Raw genomic sequence first — 15,308 nt, forward strand, 5'->3', positions numbered from 1 at the left:
AATCTCTTCCCAACAACATATCCTCCTCACACTCTTCCTCTGTCTGCTTGTGTCCACTTGCTACAGCCCTTCCCCTCAACCTTTCACTCTTCTTTTGCATTCTCATAAACTTACCTATCCACTCACCCTATCCAATTACTTACACCTCCCTGTAACTTGAATGCACTCCTCCCCCCATCACGTAATCATCTCTCTCACCCTTTCTTTTTCCAGCTGAGGTAGCCATGCATCTCCTCTACTGCAAAGCAGTTATTTCTGTCCCTCTATTCCTCTTATCACTTAGCACAAAGCCACTTCTTTTGATACTCTTCCTCCTCTCAGTTGAGGAGTCTTGCCTTGCAAGTTACTTACTTAGTGATGTTACTGCTGCCAGTGCCATGTAAAAACTTCATGTCCACAGTTGCATGTGAGCATGGAACATTTGTTATTAAAAGGATGATGATACATTAAAGCACACATACATATACACAATAATAATAATAAAAATGGACAATTAGGCTTCTTGTATCAAAGCAATGGATCATACACAATATTTTGAGTGGTACAGGTGCTGCAAAAGTGGAAGAACATTCCTGAAAGACACTGAGCAATCTGGAAGACCTGGAACAAGCATCACCCCCAGGAAAGTGGAGAAAATTCATCAGCTTGTGCATGAGGACTGTCGGAGGAATGAATGACATTGCTGATGTTGTTGGTCTGTTGTATGGGTCCATGCAGGCAATTCTAATACCTGAATTGAACATGTGGTGTGTTTCTGCCAAGTTTGTCTCTCACCTACTGAGCAGAAAGAGTATCATGTTGAAGTTTGTCAAGATCTTCGTAGTATGCCACTGATGACTCATCTTTTATGTCAAGGATCATCACCAGTTACAAGAGTTGAGCCTACAGGTTTGACCCTGAGACAAAGCAGCAGTCATCACAGTGGAAGAGCCCTTCATCTCCATGACTGAAGAAGGCACGACAGAGTCACAGCTCAATCAACAACATGCTCATCATTTTCTTCGTCATCTGTGATATTGTGCATTGAGGGTTCATCCTCCAGAGCCAGACTGTCAATTGTAACTTCTGTGATATTTTGAAACATTTGAGGAAGGGACATTTGGTGAAAGCAACCAGATTTATGGAGTGTGAAGAATTGGATTCTTCATAACAGTGTACCCTGTTACCAAGCTCCCCTCACTCATGAGTTTCTCCCCCAAAACAATATGGTATGACTTCCACACCCACCATGTTCGCCAAATTTAGTGCCTGCAGAATTCCATCTATTTCCCAAGATGAAAATGCAGCTCAATGTTCATGGTTCTAATACTTTTAATCACAGAAGATCCTCAACTCACTTATGGAAAACAACTTTCTGGTTGGATTCCAAAAGAGGCAGGAATGCTGAGACAAGAGTATTGTCACACAAGGTGACTATTTCGAAGGAGATGATGTTAAGACTTAGTAAGTAAATAATTTTGTATTAAATATAACTAGTCCGGGAACTTTTTGATACTACCTCGTATCTTTAATTGCCTTATGTATCATGCTACTGTCAACTAGGATAGATGGTCCCTGTGTTGGGTTCACATGACGGAGACTCTCTTTCTTCCATTCATTCTCCACATTTAATAGTCTTTCATAATAACTTTTCTATGCCACTTTCTTTTCAGGATCACTAAGAGCAAGCGTACCATTATCTGTTGGTACATCCTTCTCCCCCACAACATCTTGTTTCTCTCTAACACACGGTCTAGCAATCTGAAATACCTCAAATCTCTGATCTTCACACTGTAAAACATTGGCAAAACTCTCCCTTTCTGTTTCTGCCCAAGCCAAATATACCTGACGCCTTGCTTCTTTTTTAGCTATCTGGTATGTTTCTTTAGTACCCACACTCTTCCATTATTTCCAAGACTGCCTCTTCTCTTTTATAACTCCATCAATCTCACTGTTTCACCACTTTGTCAACCTTGGTCTGAGAGAAAGAAACTGCTCCAATCATAGGTTTGATCTGTCACATTTTGTTGATTGTCCCATAAGAACTCCCAATTGTCCTCTATGTTGCATGACTCCATCTCTACCTACTCATGAAAGGTTTCATTAAGAACATCTCTAAAGTCTTTGCCCATTTGAAGGATACTTGAGCTTCCATAACCTCCTTTTCTATTTTGGTTTGTGAGCAGTCTAGTTGATCACTTTCATCATAACCTCTTGCATCCACATGCCTCCACTCAAGCATTTCAACAATCTCACCAGACGTACCTTTCCTTGTTCTGACATTGATTGTGGCAGCTCTGAGCTTGTGAATCTAGGAAGCCTGGGAGGGAAGTTGTTTCTTTGCAAAATCAGGATCTTAGCATTTGCTTGCTTGAATATAATGGGTCCTGCAGCCTAGAGTTAGCAGGTACAGGTACAGGTTGCAACATAGATAACAATTAAAATTTCCATCGGTTCTGATTATCTTTTGTGGATATGCAACTATGGTGGAGGTTTCAGGTAAATTGGAAGTCTTTGACATTATTATTATTATTAAGGCAACAATTAGTCTTTGGCGCTACAGAAGTAGCTGTGCACATCATGATAATATACATTTCTAAATTATAACTATCATCACATTGTACACACATATATATGAGACATACACTTGTATGCATAAGTGCATACATGAAGCATGCATTACTAGTAGTGACATGCACGTGGGTCCACAATGTTATATTTATGCATTACGTGTATCCATAATTATGCACATCATGAAAACAGTTCACAGGTCAATAGAATAATTTTGACATAGTGACAAGTGCTACATATACATACATATTTATATGCATGTATGTATATAGATACAATAGATACATATGTATGTGTTGTGTGTAAATTTTTAATAGAAAATTGTAAGTTGGAGTTGATTGTTGCCTGGAAACGATGTGAATTATGAAAAATATTTTAACTTCAGACTAATTTACTGCTGAGCTGCTGAAGCAGAAATATTGTTGTAACATATAATCTGCTTGATACCACATATTTGCTTGTCATTTGCTTGATCTTTATCACTTGAGCATGCCTGTTATTGGTTGACAATCTGTGCATCTCTAATTGTGAGCTGAGTAGTAGTGGTGGAGCATTATAGCCATGTGTTGAGAGGGATTCTTTGGGGTTTGAATAAATGTAACAAAAGCAAAGTTTGAAAGGAATATAAGCCATTTTTTATACTTTCTAGGGGTAAATATATAGGAAATAACAGTTGCTACCAAGGACAAAAATCTTGTTTATAGATGTTATCAAATGTAACATGAAAACTGATAATACATGAAAACGAAATTCAAATGAGATAATGATGAATAATGTATTAGGTATTAATGTATATACATATCTATATTAACAAATGTATTTTTTCACTACATAAACAAACAAACTTTGCTTTTTATATTTTTGTTCACAATGGTCAGTGTAAAAACAAACAAACTTTGGGTTTTTTTCAGTGAAATAGTATGTAGATTGCTTGAAATAGGAGCCAATACACCACCAAGTCACCCCCATCTATTTTCAGAAAATATGTGTACAGTTATGTGCGGAATCATCATCATCATTTAATTGGCCGTGCTGGCATGGGTTGGATGGTTTGACTGGACTGGTATGCTGGAAGGCTGCACCAGACTCCAGTCTGATTTGGCATCGTTTTCTACAGCTGGATGCCCTTCATAACGCCAACCAGTCTGAGTGTGTAATGGGTGCTTTTACATGCCACTGGCATGACACTGAGGTGTGTTTATGAGCCACTGGCACAGGTGCCAATTAGTGTGACACTGGTATCTGCTGCATCTGTGATTTTGCTTGGCTTGATGGGTCTTCTTCTCAAGCACGACATAATGCCAAAGGTCTTGGTCATTGCCTCCGTGAGGCCCAACACTTGAAAGGAACTCAGCCACTTTGATACACAAAACCAGAAATACTATCAATTTTATTTAGTATTTTCAGCAGTCATAATAGTGAAATAGACTGTATGTGAATTGCTAGAAATAGTAGCCAGTACACCTCCTACTTGCCCCCTTTTCATTCTGTTTTCAGAAAATAAGTGCACAGTTATCTGCAGAATGGTTAGATTAATTCAAATGATGTAAAAATCCTAAAATGTTGCCAATTTTATTTAGTGTTTTCAGTGGTCAACCTAGAAACAAACAAACTTTGCTTTTTATAAGGACATGTAGACATCACAGTGAAATAATACGTGGATTGCCAATACACCACCAAGTTGACTCTCACCAATCCATTTTTAGAAAATAAGTGAACTGTTATGTGCAGAATGGTCAATAACAAGCAAAGCCTGAAATATTATCAATTTTATTGAGTATTTTCAGTGGTCAGTGTACAAACAAATAGGTTGCTGGACCGATAACCAATGTGAGATCTCACATCTCTATGATGGCATGGTAGGATGTTTGCAAACTAAATGCACTTTCTGAATCATTCTCCATCTCCAGAGGTCTGAAAGAAGGCTGCATCTTGGCTCTTACCTTGTTCTCCTTCAACCTGATAGTGATGTTCAATGAAATCTCACATAACTCTCTCAGTGTCAATATCCGCTATCACCTGCATAGCAGACTCTATAACCTGGCACGCCTAAGATCCAAAACTTGAACATCAAATAGCAGCATCAAGAAGTTCCAGTACACAAATGACAGTGCTACTCCTATTGCCTCTGTTGTTGACCTCCAGCACTGTTTGACTCTTGTCTTAGAAGCCTACCATTGCTTTGGGATGGAAGTGAATGAGGACAAAATGAAAAGACTTGTGTAGTCTGTTCCTGGACAAGAAATACTAGAAGCTACTGTCAACAAAGGGGGCACCACTGGAAGTCATCAGTTATTTCCAGTACCTCAGCAGCACTCTCTCACAATCTGGACCATACAAAAGGGACATCGACCACAGAATCAAATCCACTCATTTAGCTTTTAGAAGACACAGCAAGCAAGTATTCAACAACCACAGGCTCCCTCTCTGAACAAAATTCATGGTGTTCCATGTCCTTGTCATCTTCACCTTGCTCTACACATGTGAGACATGGACTCTGTATTGAAAAGACTTGAAAAAGTTTGAGCATTTCCAACCAGCTAAGCTTTAACAGATCCTCAATATCAAATGGCAGGACTGACACGTCATCTACAAAGTCCTCGATCATTCAGAAATGCCAAGCATTGAAGTTGCCATCCTCAAGTTGCATTGCCTCAAGTGGTCAAGACATATATCATCTGAACAGTCCCATCCTCTACAGTGAGTTCGTCAATGGCATTGAAGACCCCCAAACTGCAGATTCAAAGAACAACTGAAGTCTTCAATCCTTCAAGCTGCAATCACCCTTAATACCTGGAAACTGAAATTGTCAACTGTCCACCTTGGCGAAGAGCAATTCATTTCAGTTGTTCTACTTTTGAGGAGAAAGACTGAAGAAGAAGCAAAAGAAAGCAATGCAAGGCCTGACAACTGCAGCCAAGTCCACACCCACCCTGCCATGCAGTCAATGCGTGAGGTTGTTCCATTCCTGACTTGGCCTTCTCAGCCATGTCAAGTTTAAGTATTGTGGAGGCATCAAATGAACCAAATCTGGACAGAGTGGTGCCAACAACTATGTATACATTTTACCTTGTTTTGTATTTTTACTGTGTATGTTTTCTACACATTTTTATCATGCAATTCTATTTAAATCACCACATTTTATCTTCATCTTTGTGTATTGTCTCCCTCATCCATCACCCAGCTTGCAAATGAAAGAAATTGTAGCTGTTGTTGTTAATGTAGTAAACTAGCAGAATCTTTGAAGCATTAGAAAAATGCTTTGTGGTGTTTGTTCCAACACTTTATGTACTGAGTTCTATTCTTGCAATGGTCAGGTGTACCTTTCACTCTTTTGGTGTTGATAAAACAAAATAAAATTGTATAATATTGGTGATATTGACTAATTCCTGGAAAATTGTCTAACTGTCACCTTTATTATTATTATTATTATTATTATATTATTATTATTATTATTGTGGCAGTAAGCTAGCAGAATTGTAAGCACACCAGGCAAAATTCCTAGCAACATTTCATCCATTTGTATGTTTTGAGTTCAAATTTTGCTGAGGTCAACTTTACCTTTCAACTTTTCGAGGTTGATAAAATAAGTACCAGTTGAACCCTGGGATAGATGTAATCACCATGCCCCTCCCTCAAAATTGCTGACTTTGAGCCAGAATTTGAAATCATTATTATTATTGTTAAGGCAGTGAACTGACAAGACCATTAGCATGCTAAACAAAATGTTTGCAACATTTCATTTGTCTTTATATTCTGAATTCAAATGGCACGAGGTTGTCTTTCATCTTTGCAGATGACTAGGGTCTCATTGTAATTGGCTAACCCCACCTCCCTCAAAATTTCACCTTGTGCCTATAATAGGGTTATTGTTATTCAAGATGGCAAGCTGGCTGAATCATTGGCACACCAGGCAAAATGTTTAGCAGTATTTCACCCATTCCTATGTTCTGAGTTCAATTCCTCAGAGGTTGACTTTGCCTTTCATCCTTTTGGAGTTGATAAATTAAGTACAAGTGAAATACTGGGGTTGATGTAATTATTTAGTCCCCTCCCACCAAATTACAGGCCTTGTGCCTTTAGTTTTAGATTATTATCATTATTGTTATTATTATTATTATGGTATCAATCTGACAGACAAGATGTGTCAAACAAGATGTGTTGCAATATTTGCATTCATTTCCTAGTGAGATTAAATTCACCCTTAGTCCTTCCAATGTTGATAAAAATAAAGAAATTAAGTCAGGTGGTTGATGTTATCAGCTAACACACTTCACCTCGAAATTGCTGGCCTTTTGCAAAAACCAAAAGTAATTATTGGTTCCATATTTTGGCACAAGGCCTGCAATTTTAGGAGTTGGAGTAAGTTGATTACGTTGACTCCAGTGTCCTACTTGGTACTTATTTTATTGACCCTGGAAGGATGAAATGCAAAGTTGATCTCAGCAAAATTTGACCTCAGAATATAAAGTTGGTTGAAATGCCACTAAGCATTTTTCCTGATATGCTAATGGTTCTGCCCGCTCACTGCCCTAAAATCCAAAGTAATTAATGTGGTAAATAAGCAGCATCAGCAGAGGATGGGACAAAATACAATGCATTATTTAGTTAGGCCTGTTTACATTCTGAGTTCAAATTCTATTGAAATTGATTTTTGACTTCCATTTCTTCAAGGCCAGTAAAAGAGAGAACCCATCTTGGGTCATTGATATTGACATAGCCCCTCCTCTCAAAATTGTACCTGATTTATTACAAATGTGACCAATGTTCAAATCTTTATTATTAGAAACATATTTAAAAAATTTTGAAAAATTGCTAATTTTCTTCAAAATATACTTCTGGTTTGTTTTTTTCTTTACTTTTTTGTTCTTTTATTAAGTGCACTAATTTGATTTTGTTTGTTTTTCTTTTAACTCTTTATGTTCTGAAATTCATAGATTCTCCAGAAAATATGATACTAGATGTTTCTGGAGGAAAAGTATGTGTTGATACTCCAACCAAATTCCGCTGCAGTTGGAAAGGTGGTAATCCACCAGCAAGTGTAACCCTGGAGTATGAAAAATACTCAAATACTAGTAAAGAAGAAGTTGAAATTAATGTAATACCTTCCAAATCTCATCAAACAGTCAAGTGTCGGGCATTCATATTGCTGCAAATGTGTCTCGTGAAAAGAATTTAACTATTCATTGTGAGTATAATGAAGCATCTTTTGAAAATTTTATCTTCTGTTTTTATCATTTTCTTTTTTTAATTCAAATATGAAAAAAAATTTTAACTGTAAGATTTAGTCTTTTGTATATGTTGGTTGGTTTGGCTGTAGGTTTTTGAGTGAAGGAAAGAAAAAATAATAATATCCTGTGATTCCAAACCAGTGTGAGCGTTGTTATTCTTCTGGAACTATGTATCTAATTGCATTGTTGGAATTTGTGTAGTTTTATCATGCAAGTTGAATATACAGAGGAAATAAACTTATGGTCAAATGCCATTATAAATAGTGCCCCAGCATGACCACAACTTTGAAGTTGAAACAATTTAAAGATTTATGGCTAAATATCTGGGAGCTCTTTAAATTTTATTTAGGAAAAGAGATCAGTAATTAGAGGGATATCAAATTACTGGACTAGTTCATTAAAGTCAGAAAAAGAGTTATGGCTCTGTTGATAATTGACAGTTAAACTAGATGAGATGCAGTTCAGTTTTGTTCTGGAAAAAAGAAGTACTGATATCATATTCCTAGTGAGTCAACAAGTGAAGAACCTGTTGACCTAGAGAAAGCCTTTGACAAAGGTTACTCATTTGGGGATCTAGTAATTATTGATGAAGCTAGGAGTATAAGAATGGCTTATGTGAGCCATACAATCCATATACAGGTGTATTGTCAGCAATATGAGAAATAGCAATGAGTACAGTGATGACTTTAGTGTGTAGGTAGGATACCATCAGTGCTTAGTCTCTTTCTATTTATCAAAGACCTCCAGGGGAGTTTAAGATTAGGTGTCTACAGGAATTCTTATTTGCTCATGTTCTCCTTTTTATGGCTGAAGCTGGAGTAAGACTGGGAAAACATTACAGGTGTGAAAGCAAAGCATGGAATCAAAGGGCCTCATTACCTTGGTAAACATTCAAATCTTAGTAAATCAGAAAACATACAAGACCCTTCATCCATCTGGATAATTACCTTGTTTCATATGTAAAAAAGAAATGGGTGGAAAGTTGATATAGTGTATCCAGTGCAAACTGTGTATGTGCAAGAGATACAATGGAATTATGGGTAGGTTGACAAAGTGACATTGTATATAGCAGGTGTGCTGGAGCAATAAACTTTAAGTGAACATGAGAAATGAAGCCTTCAAAAGCCCAGGAAGATTTCTAGATGTAATAGAGAGCTTTTGTTATCTAGGTGATCAAAACAGTATTGGTGGAAATTGTTCTCAAAGTGTAGTAGCCAATGTAAAATCTGAGTAGAGAAAGTCCATGGATTTATTACTTCTGTCATAAACATAAAGTTTTTCTCTCAGTGTGAAAAGCTGACTTTATGATGCTTTTTTCAACTTGAAATGCTCCATGATAGTGAGACATGAGCCTTGAATGTGGAGGACCTGAAAAGACTAGAAATAAATAAAGCATACATGCTCCACTAGATATGCAATGTTAGTGTGAAAGATTGATGGAATACAATGTGTTGAGGAGAACAACTGGCCAAGAATTAAATGTAGTATACATTAGTTTGGGTATGTAATATGTATGGATAAGACAGTTGTATATAAAGTAATGATCACTCACAGTAGATGAAACCTGTGTGAGAGAAAGACATGGGATGAGGTAGTGAAGGCTGATCTCAGGATGCTGGCACTCATGGAAGAGATGACAAACCAAGTTGATTAGTGATATGCAGTACTCAACATGATTTACCTTCCTATGATTGCACATCATGGCTAAGGCTCTCAAAGCGTAATATATATATATATGTACACTATGCACCTGAGTCGTCTCCCCCATCTATCCAGACAACAAGTTCCCCCTTCAAGCCACTTCCATTCTCCTCATTGTAACAATTGACAATCCCTACCTCACCCTTGTTAATATCCATCTTAAACTCTCATCTTCATTTGTAACTTCTGGATCGCTGCCACTTCCTATTGATACTCATTCCTCATTTTTGTCATCCATGACTACATTCCTTTCCTCGTTGGGTTTCAATTTTCACATTCACTTCACTCACAACCTCAACTCCACTTCTCATCCTCACATCTCACTCGCAATCTCTAATTCTACATCCAGCATCCTATCCCCTCAGTCTCCTCCACTTGCAACCTGAGTTCTATCCCTCATCACGCTATCACACATTCCTCTATCATTTCCCAATATACTACATTTTTCTGCTCTTGTAAGAAACTGATATAGAACCTGCTACTATATACCATACCATTGCCATCTCTGTACTGCTGATCACCACTCTTCTCTATACTATTCTCAATCAGCCTTCATTCCTCATTCTCAATTGTACCTCACTCATACTGGTTACCTCCACCCTTGTTCACCCTTCTCTACATTTATCTTCTATATACTACTGACCTCATTCACCTCATGTTTATATCCACCTCACTCTCCTTTCACACTCTTACAGCCTTTTCGCAAACCTTCATTATTCTCCTGTATCCTTCTCTCTCCATTTATCTCTTGGACATGTTACCATGCATGTATGTTCTGTTACCTTGTCATCACCATTTTTACCTCTTGAGTCCCATTCCAGTCCTTCCCACCCATTGATGCAAAATAAATAGTTGCCATACATCTTTCTGCCACCCTCCACAGTGATACTTTAACATCTCAACTCCTTGCTTAAAGCATCCACCCTATCTCTTATCTTCCCCATTAGTTGAATAGCTCTTCAGTCTTGCAAGTTTCAAAGGAACCTCATTAGAGTTGATGCTATGAAAATAGCACCCAGTAAACTCTGTAAAGTGGTTGGCATTAGGAAAGGTATACATAAAGCATGCTAAAACTGACTTTTAAGCAAGATGTGGTTCTCTGGCCTGCAGGACCTTGTTAAAACGTATTGTCATGCTAGCATGGAAAGCAGACACAAGATGATAGTGGTAGTGGCAGCAATGATGATTATCATCATCTCTATGATGATAGTGCATGTCTATTTTGAGGAAGATATATACATATTAAGAATCCATATGTCAGAAAAAAATAAGCCCATTTACATTTGTTAATAGGGCAGGTATAATAGTCAAAATGTACAGTATTATAGATCCATTACAGCTAATCTTACCACTTGGTTTTACTCTGGGAATTAAAATGGATATTAGATAACAGCACAATTAAGAAATACTCTGTGCTCTTGAGATCTGGTAGGTATGGAAAAAATATCTGTTTTGAGGAAGGTATAAAGAAATTAATAATGTAATGCAATTTATGAAGTTTTGCAAAATGTAGGTAAAACATTATGAAAAGCCTGCACCAACAAATTTTCATAAATTCCTTTTTTAAAAACACCTATATTGTGGTATTTTAGTTTGACATTAAACTTCCCTTATTTTATTACAATTCTATCATTATCAGCAGTCCCAATTTACAAAAATGTAATATTTCATCATACACATTTTTATTTTATTTTATTTAATGATAGTAGTTGTGGAACCTATGTAGACTTATATTCAATGTTGCCTTTTATTCTGCATCCTTTTCCTGAAACTTTGTGTCTTGCTAATTAAATTTTGCCAACATCTTCAAAACTTAAATGGTAGTCTGATGAAATTCTTGGATACAAGTATTTTTATATAGATGTGTATTTTCTAATATATTGGTTAGGATTTGAAAATTTGTATTGGACATTTCTTTCAGTGTAAAAGATTGCAATACTAATAGAATTTATTTAAAATTTTCTCATTTTTATGCATCACTTTATATCTAATGCAACTTGGAATATTAATCACCAATGTAACAGCAAAAAATAAAATATCTTTATGCAAGTATTTACGTAAATAATCTGATTTCCTTTTATACAGATCCACCTAAAACAATAGAAATCAAGACTGATGAACCCTTTCTTGAAGGTCGCAAAGGTATTTTGCATTGTAAGGCAATAAATGGATATCCAGAAAAGTACAGCTACAGGTGGGATCCAGTAAGTAACAAACCTCACAAAATTTAACACTTTCTCAACTCAATCGAACACACAATAATGAGGTTTACACTTGTTATGCTTCTAACAAGTGCAGTAAAAGAGAATTACATAAAAACATTGGATCAATGTAGAATGTAAGTTGAAAGCTTAAAATTCTATTACAAACCTGTAAAATAATTTATTTACATTCATTACAGAAAAGTACTACGATCTTTCATCTTTGTTAATTTGGTTTTACCCCAAAATCTTCACATAGTTGATTTTCTTTGTTTTTCTAAAATAAATTGTTTAATAAAAATACAAATTGTAGGTTGTAAAATTTATTTCAACCTATCAACTTTTAAACAGTATACAGCTGTATATTATTTACATTTGACGAATATTTGTCCTCATCTTGCTTGTCTTGTTAACACAATGTTTTGGCTGATATACCCTCAGGTGTCTTGGGAAATTGCGAACCTGGGTTCTCAAGATATAATGAGAGAAGGCGATATTCTCCCGATATCGTAAACCTTGTCTTCCATTAGAGTAGTTTTGATGTTAGTATTATCATTCAGGTCACTGCCTGGAATTGAACTTGGAATCTTGGGTTAGTAGCCTGCGCGCGCTCTTAACCACTATGCCATAAGCCCGTGGGTAATTATGGAGTGAATTTTGGGGTTTATAAATCTAATATTTTCCTACCCTTCTTTAATACCATTTTGCATATGCTACTTATTGGATTAAGAACAGAACAAAGAGATAAGCCCTGCTTTCCCAGGAATTACTGGGTACATCAGCTAATATATATATAGATAGATAAAACATAATAGCTTCCCCTGAACCATTTAGTTTCATTTTGGTTGACAAACAAATTAATTAACTCTCTTTATATATATAATAAATTTTGCATTTTAAATGCTTTGGTGAAAATTTTCAGGGTGCATAAAAGGACAATATGTGAACTACATAGCGATTTACTGGAATATTCAAATATACACAGAAAATATATTTATGTTTACTATGTATATGTGTGTGTGCACGCATGCATTAAAAATATTCATTTATTTTTAAATTCAATATTACTAATAACAATAATCATGAATAATGATTTATACTATGTAAGAGGAACATTATTTACTGAATAAAATGAAATAATATTAAAGTGAAAGAGAAATAAAGTTTATGATCATGTTTGTATATGTGTGTGCGCATGTCTATGCTCATATTTACATATACGCACGCACACACACACACAGACGCACATACAGAGATACAGATATATATACACACAATAATTATGGATGCCAATGGTTTATATGTCAACTTACATGTGTATATATGTTACTTTCTAAGTTTTTTATTAATGTACATAAATACATAAGAGCAGCAATAAAAGTTCATTCACACATTATTTGATATTAATATTTATATTGAAGTTTAATAATAATGATAATAATCAACTAAATTATATAAAAGTAAAAGTACATGATTAAATATATATATAATAAAATAAAATAAAATAAGGTAGCAGAATAATGAATATAGAATAAATAGGATAAGAATAAAAAATAGAAATAAAGGGGAAGTAAAATTTGTTTATGCGTGAATGCATGTGCGTGTATATGCATACATGGATTATATTATGTGTATGTGGATATCTATATATGGATAACATTGTTGGTATTTATAAAACATAATAAATAAAATAAAATAAGGTAAATAAGTAAGCAGAAATAAGGAATAAAGAATAAATAAAAATATAAAGGTGAAATAAATTTGCTTATGTGTTTATACATGTGCATACACGTATGGGTGTATCTTGTTTACATATTAGTATCTCTATATGTACTTGCATATACAGATATACAGATGTTTATTTCTAGTTATTTCATTAGTTCATTAGTTTATATTTCCACACCCTAGCGGTTGAGGGAACCTGTGGAAGAAGTAGACCCAGGAAGACCTGGGATGAAGTGGGGAAGCACGATCTTCGAACTTTAGGCCTCACCAAGGAAATGACTAATGACCGAGACCTATGGAAATATGCTGTGCTTGAGAAGACCCGGCAAGCCAAATGAGACCATAACCTCGTTTGCCTGTGCCAGGGGTGTAACCAGCCCACTTGTGCGTACCTTTTCTTCTCTGAACACTAATCTCTGTTTGCGAAGACCTGTTGAGGCAATTGAAATCGAAACGAAATCAAAATCAAAGTGAAATTCGATGACAGGCATGAGCACCATATGAGCGTGATTGTTGCCAGCTTCGCCTTACTGGCACTTGTGCCCTGTGCTAGTAGGGTGCTAAGAGCACCATCTGAGTGTGATCGTTGCCAGAGCGGCTAACTGGCTTGTAGGAGGCATGTAGAAGGCACCATTCGAGCGGGATCATTACCAGCATCGCCTTACTGGCACCTGTGCCGTTGGCATGTGTAAAAACAAATTCGAGCGAGGTCGTTGCCAGTACCGCCTGACTGGCCCCAAGCTGGTGGCACATAAAAGCACCCACTACACTCTCGGAGTGGTTGGTGTTAGGAAGGGACTCCAGCTGTAGAAACTCTGCCAGATTGGAGCTTGGTGCAGCCATCTGGTTCACCAGCCGACAGTCAAACCGTCCAACCCATGCTAGCATGGAAAGCGGATGTTAAATGACGATGATGATGATGATGATGTATATGTGTATAATATTGTTGGTATTTATCTGTATATAAAAATGCAGGATGTGTGTATGTGTACGTGAATGTATTTTGCACGTCCACAAATTAGCATATGTCGCTCCAATTTTAGGAGGACATTTGTCATGATCCTAACTGTATTTTTGTCGAATTATTTTCCCGAAGCACCAGCGGGTAGTAGTAAAAACCTATTTTCAACCTTAACTTTTACCAATTTTGAAGTTTGCTAACATGAGTTAAGTCCCTTCTTGCCATAACGAAGTGAAAATGTGTGTGTGTGAGGGAGAGAGAAGTTGTGTTGATGTATGTATGTGTGTGTGTGAGGGAGACAGATGTTGTGTGTTGATGTGTGTGTGTGTGTGAGGGAGAGATAGAGTAAGTGACAGTGTTCACCAAAAATAAAAATGTAAAATGTTTTTTTTTCTTATACACGAGATATAGTATTCAAATTTAGGATGTTTTTGAAAGACACTATACTTTATAATCAGATTATATATACTTTCTCACACAACAATTAAAATATATTCATTTTAAATCATTTATTTATTTTAATTGTTCATCTTTCTCCCTGCCCCCCTCTCTCTCACACACACACACATTACTTTGGGCACGAAAGAGTTTGTTTTTATTTTACATTGAAAAAGTGTTTTGTTGAGAATCTATGTATTTAACAACATAGAAACATTAAGTTTCTGAAAAGACTTGCATTTAATGTTTCTGAAAAGAAAGTGGCTTGGAGAAGCTATTATGAAAGACTGCTGAATGTAGAGAATGAATGAGGAGAAGAGCCTGCCAAATGTTAACCCAGTAGAAGGACCAGCTATCTGAATAGACAGCTCCCTAGTAGATAAAGCAATTAAGGGTATAAGAAAAAGCCCCGGCCTATCAGGAATCACTGCTGAGATGTTTAAAACATCTGGTGGAGTGGGCTATGGCCTAGTCACATGCATTGTAAACCAGGTAGTTCAT

General features: G+C 36.2%; 1 protein-coding gene across 1 annotated transcript in view; it reads left to right on the forward strand.

The window, feature by feature from the left end:
• Positions 1 to 11,686, forward strand: part of LOC118761539 — a gene marked incomplete at its 5' end in the record, with an annotated part of 30,850 nt that extends 19,164 nt beyond the window's left edge. Inside the window, 2 exons of the mRNA XM_036499549.1 lie at positions 7,488 to 7,738; positions 11,568 to 11,686. Of these exons, the coding sequence (XP_036355442.1) occupies positions 7,488 to 7,729 (242 nt within the window). The remainder of the gene's footprint in view (positions 1 to 7,487; positions 7,739 to 11,567) is intronic.
• Between the last annotated feature and the right edge of the window lie 3,622 nt (positions 11,687 to 15,308).

Source organism: Octopus sinensis, unplaced genomic scaffold, assembly GCF_006345805.1.
Source record: "Octopus sinensis unplaced genomic scaffold, ASM634580v1 Contig14907, whole genome shotgun sequence".
NCBI lineage: Eukaryota > Metazoa > Mollusca > Cephalopoda > Octopoda > Octopodidae > Octopus > Octopus sinensis.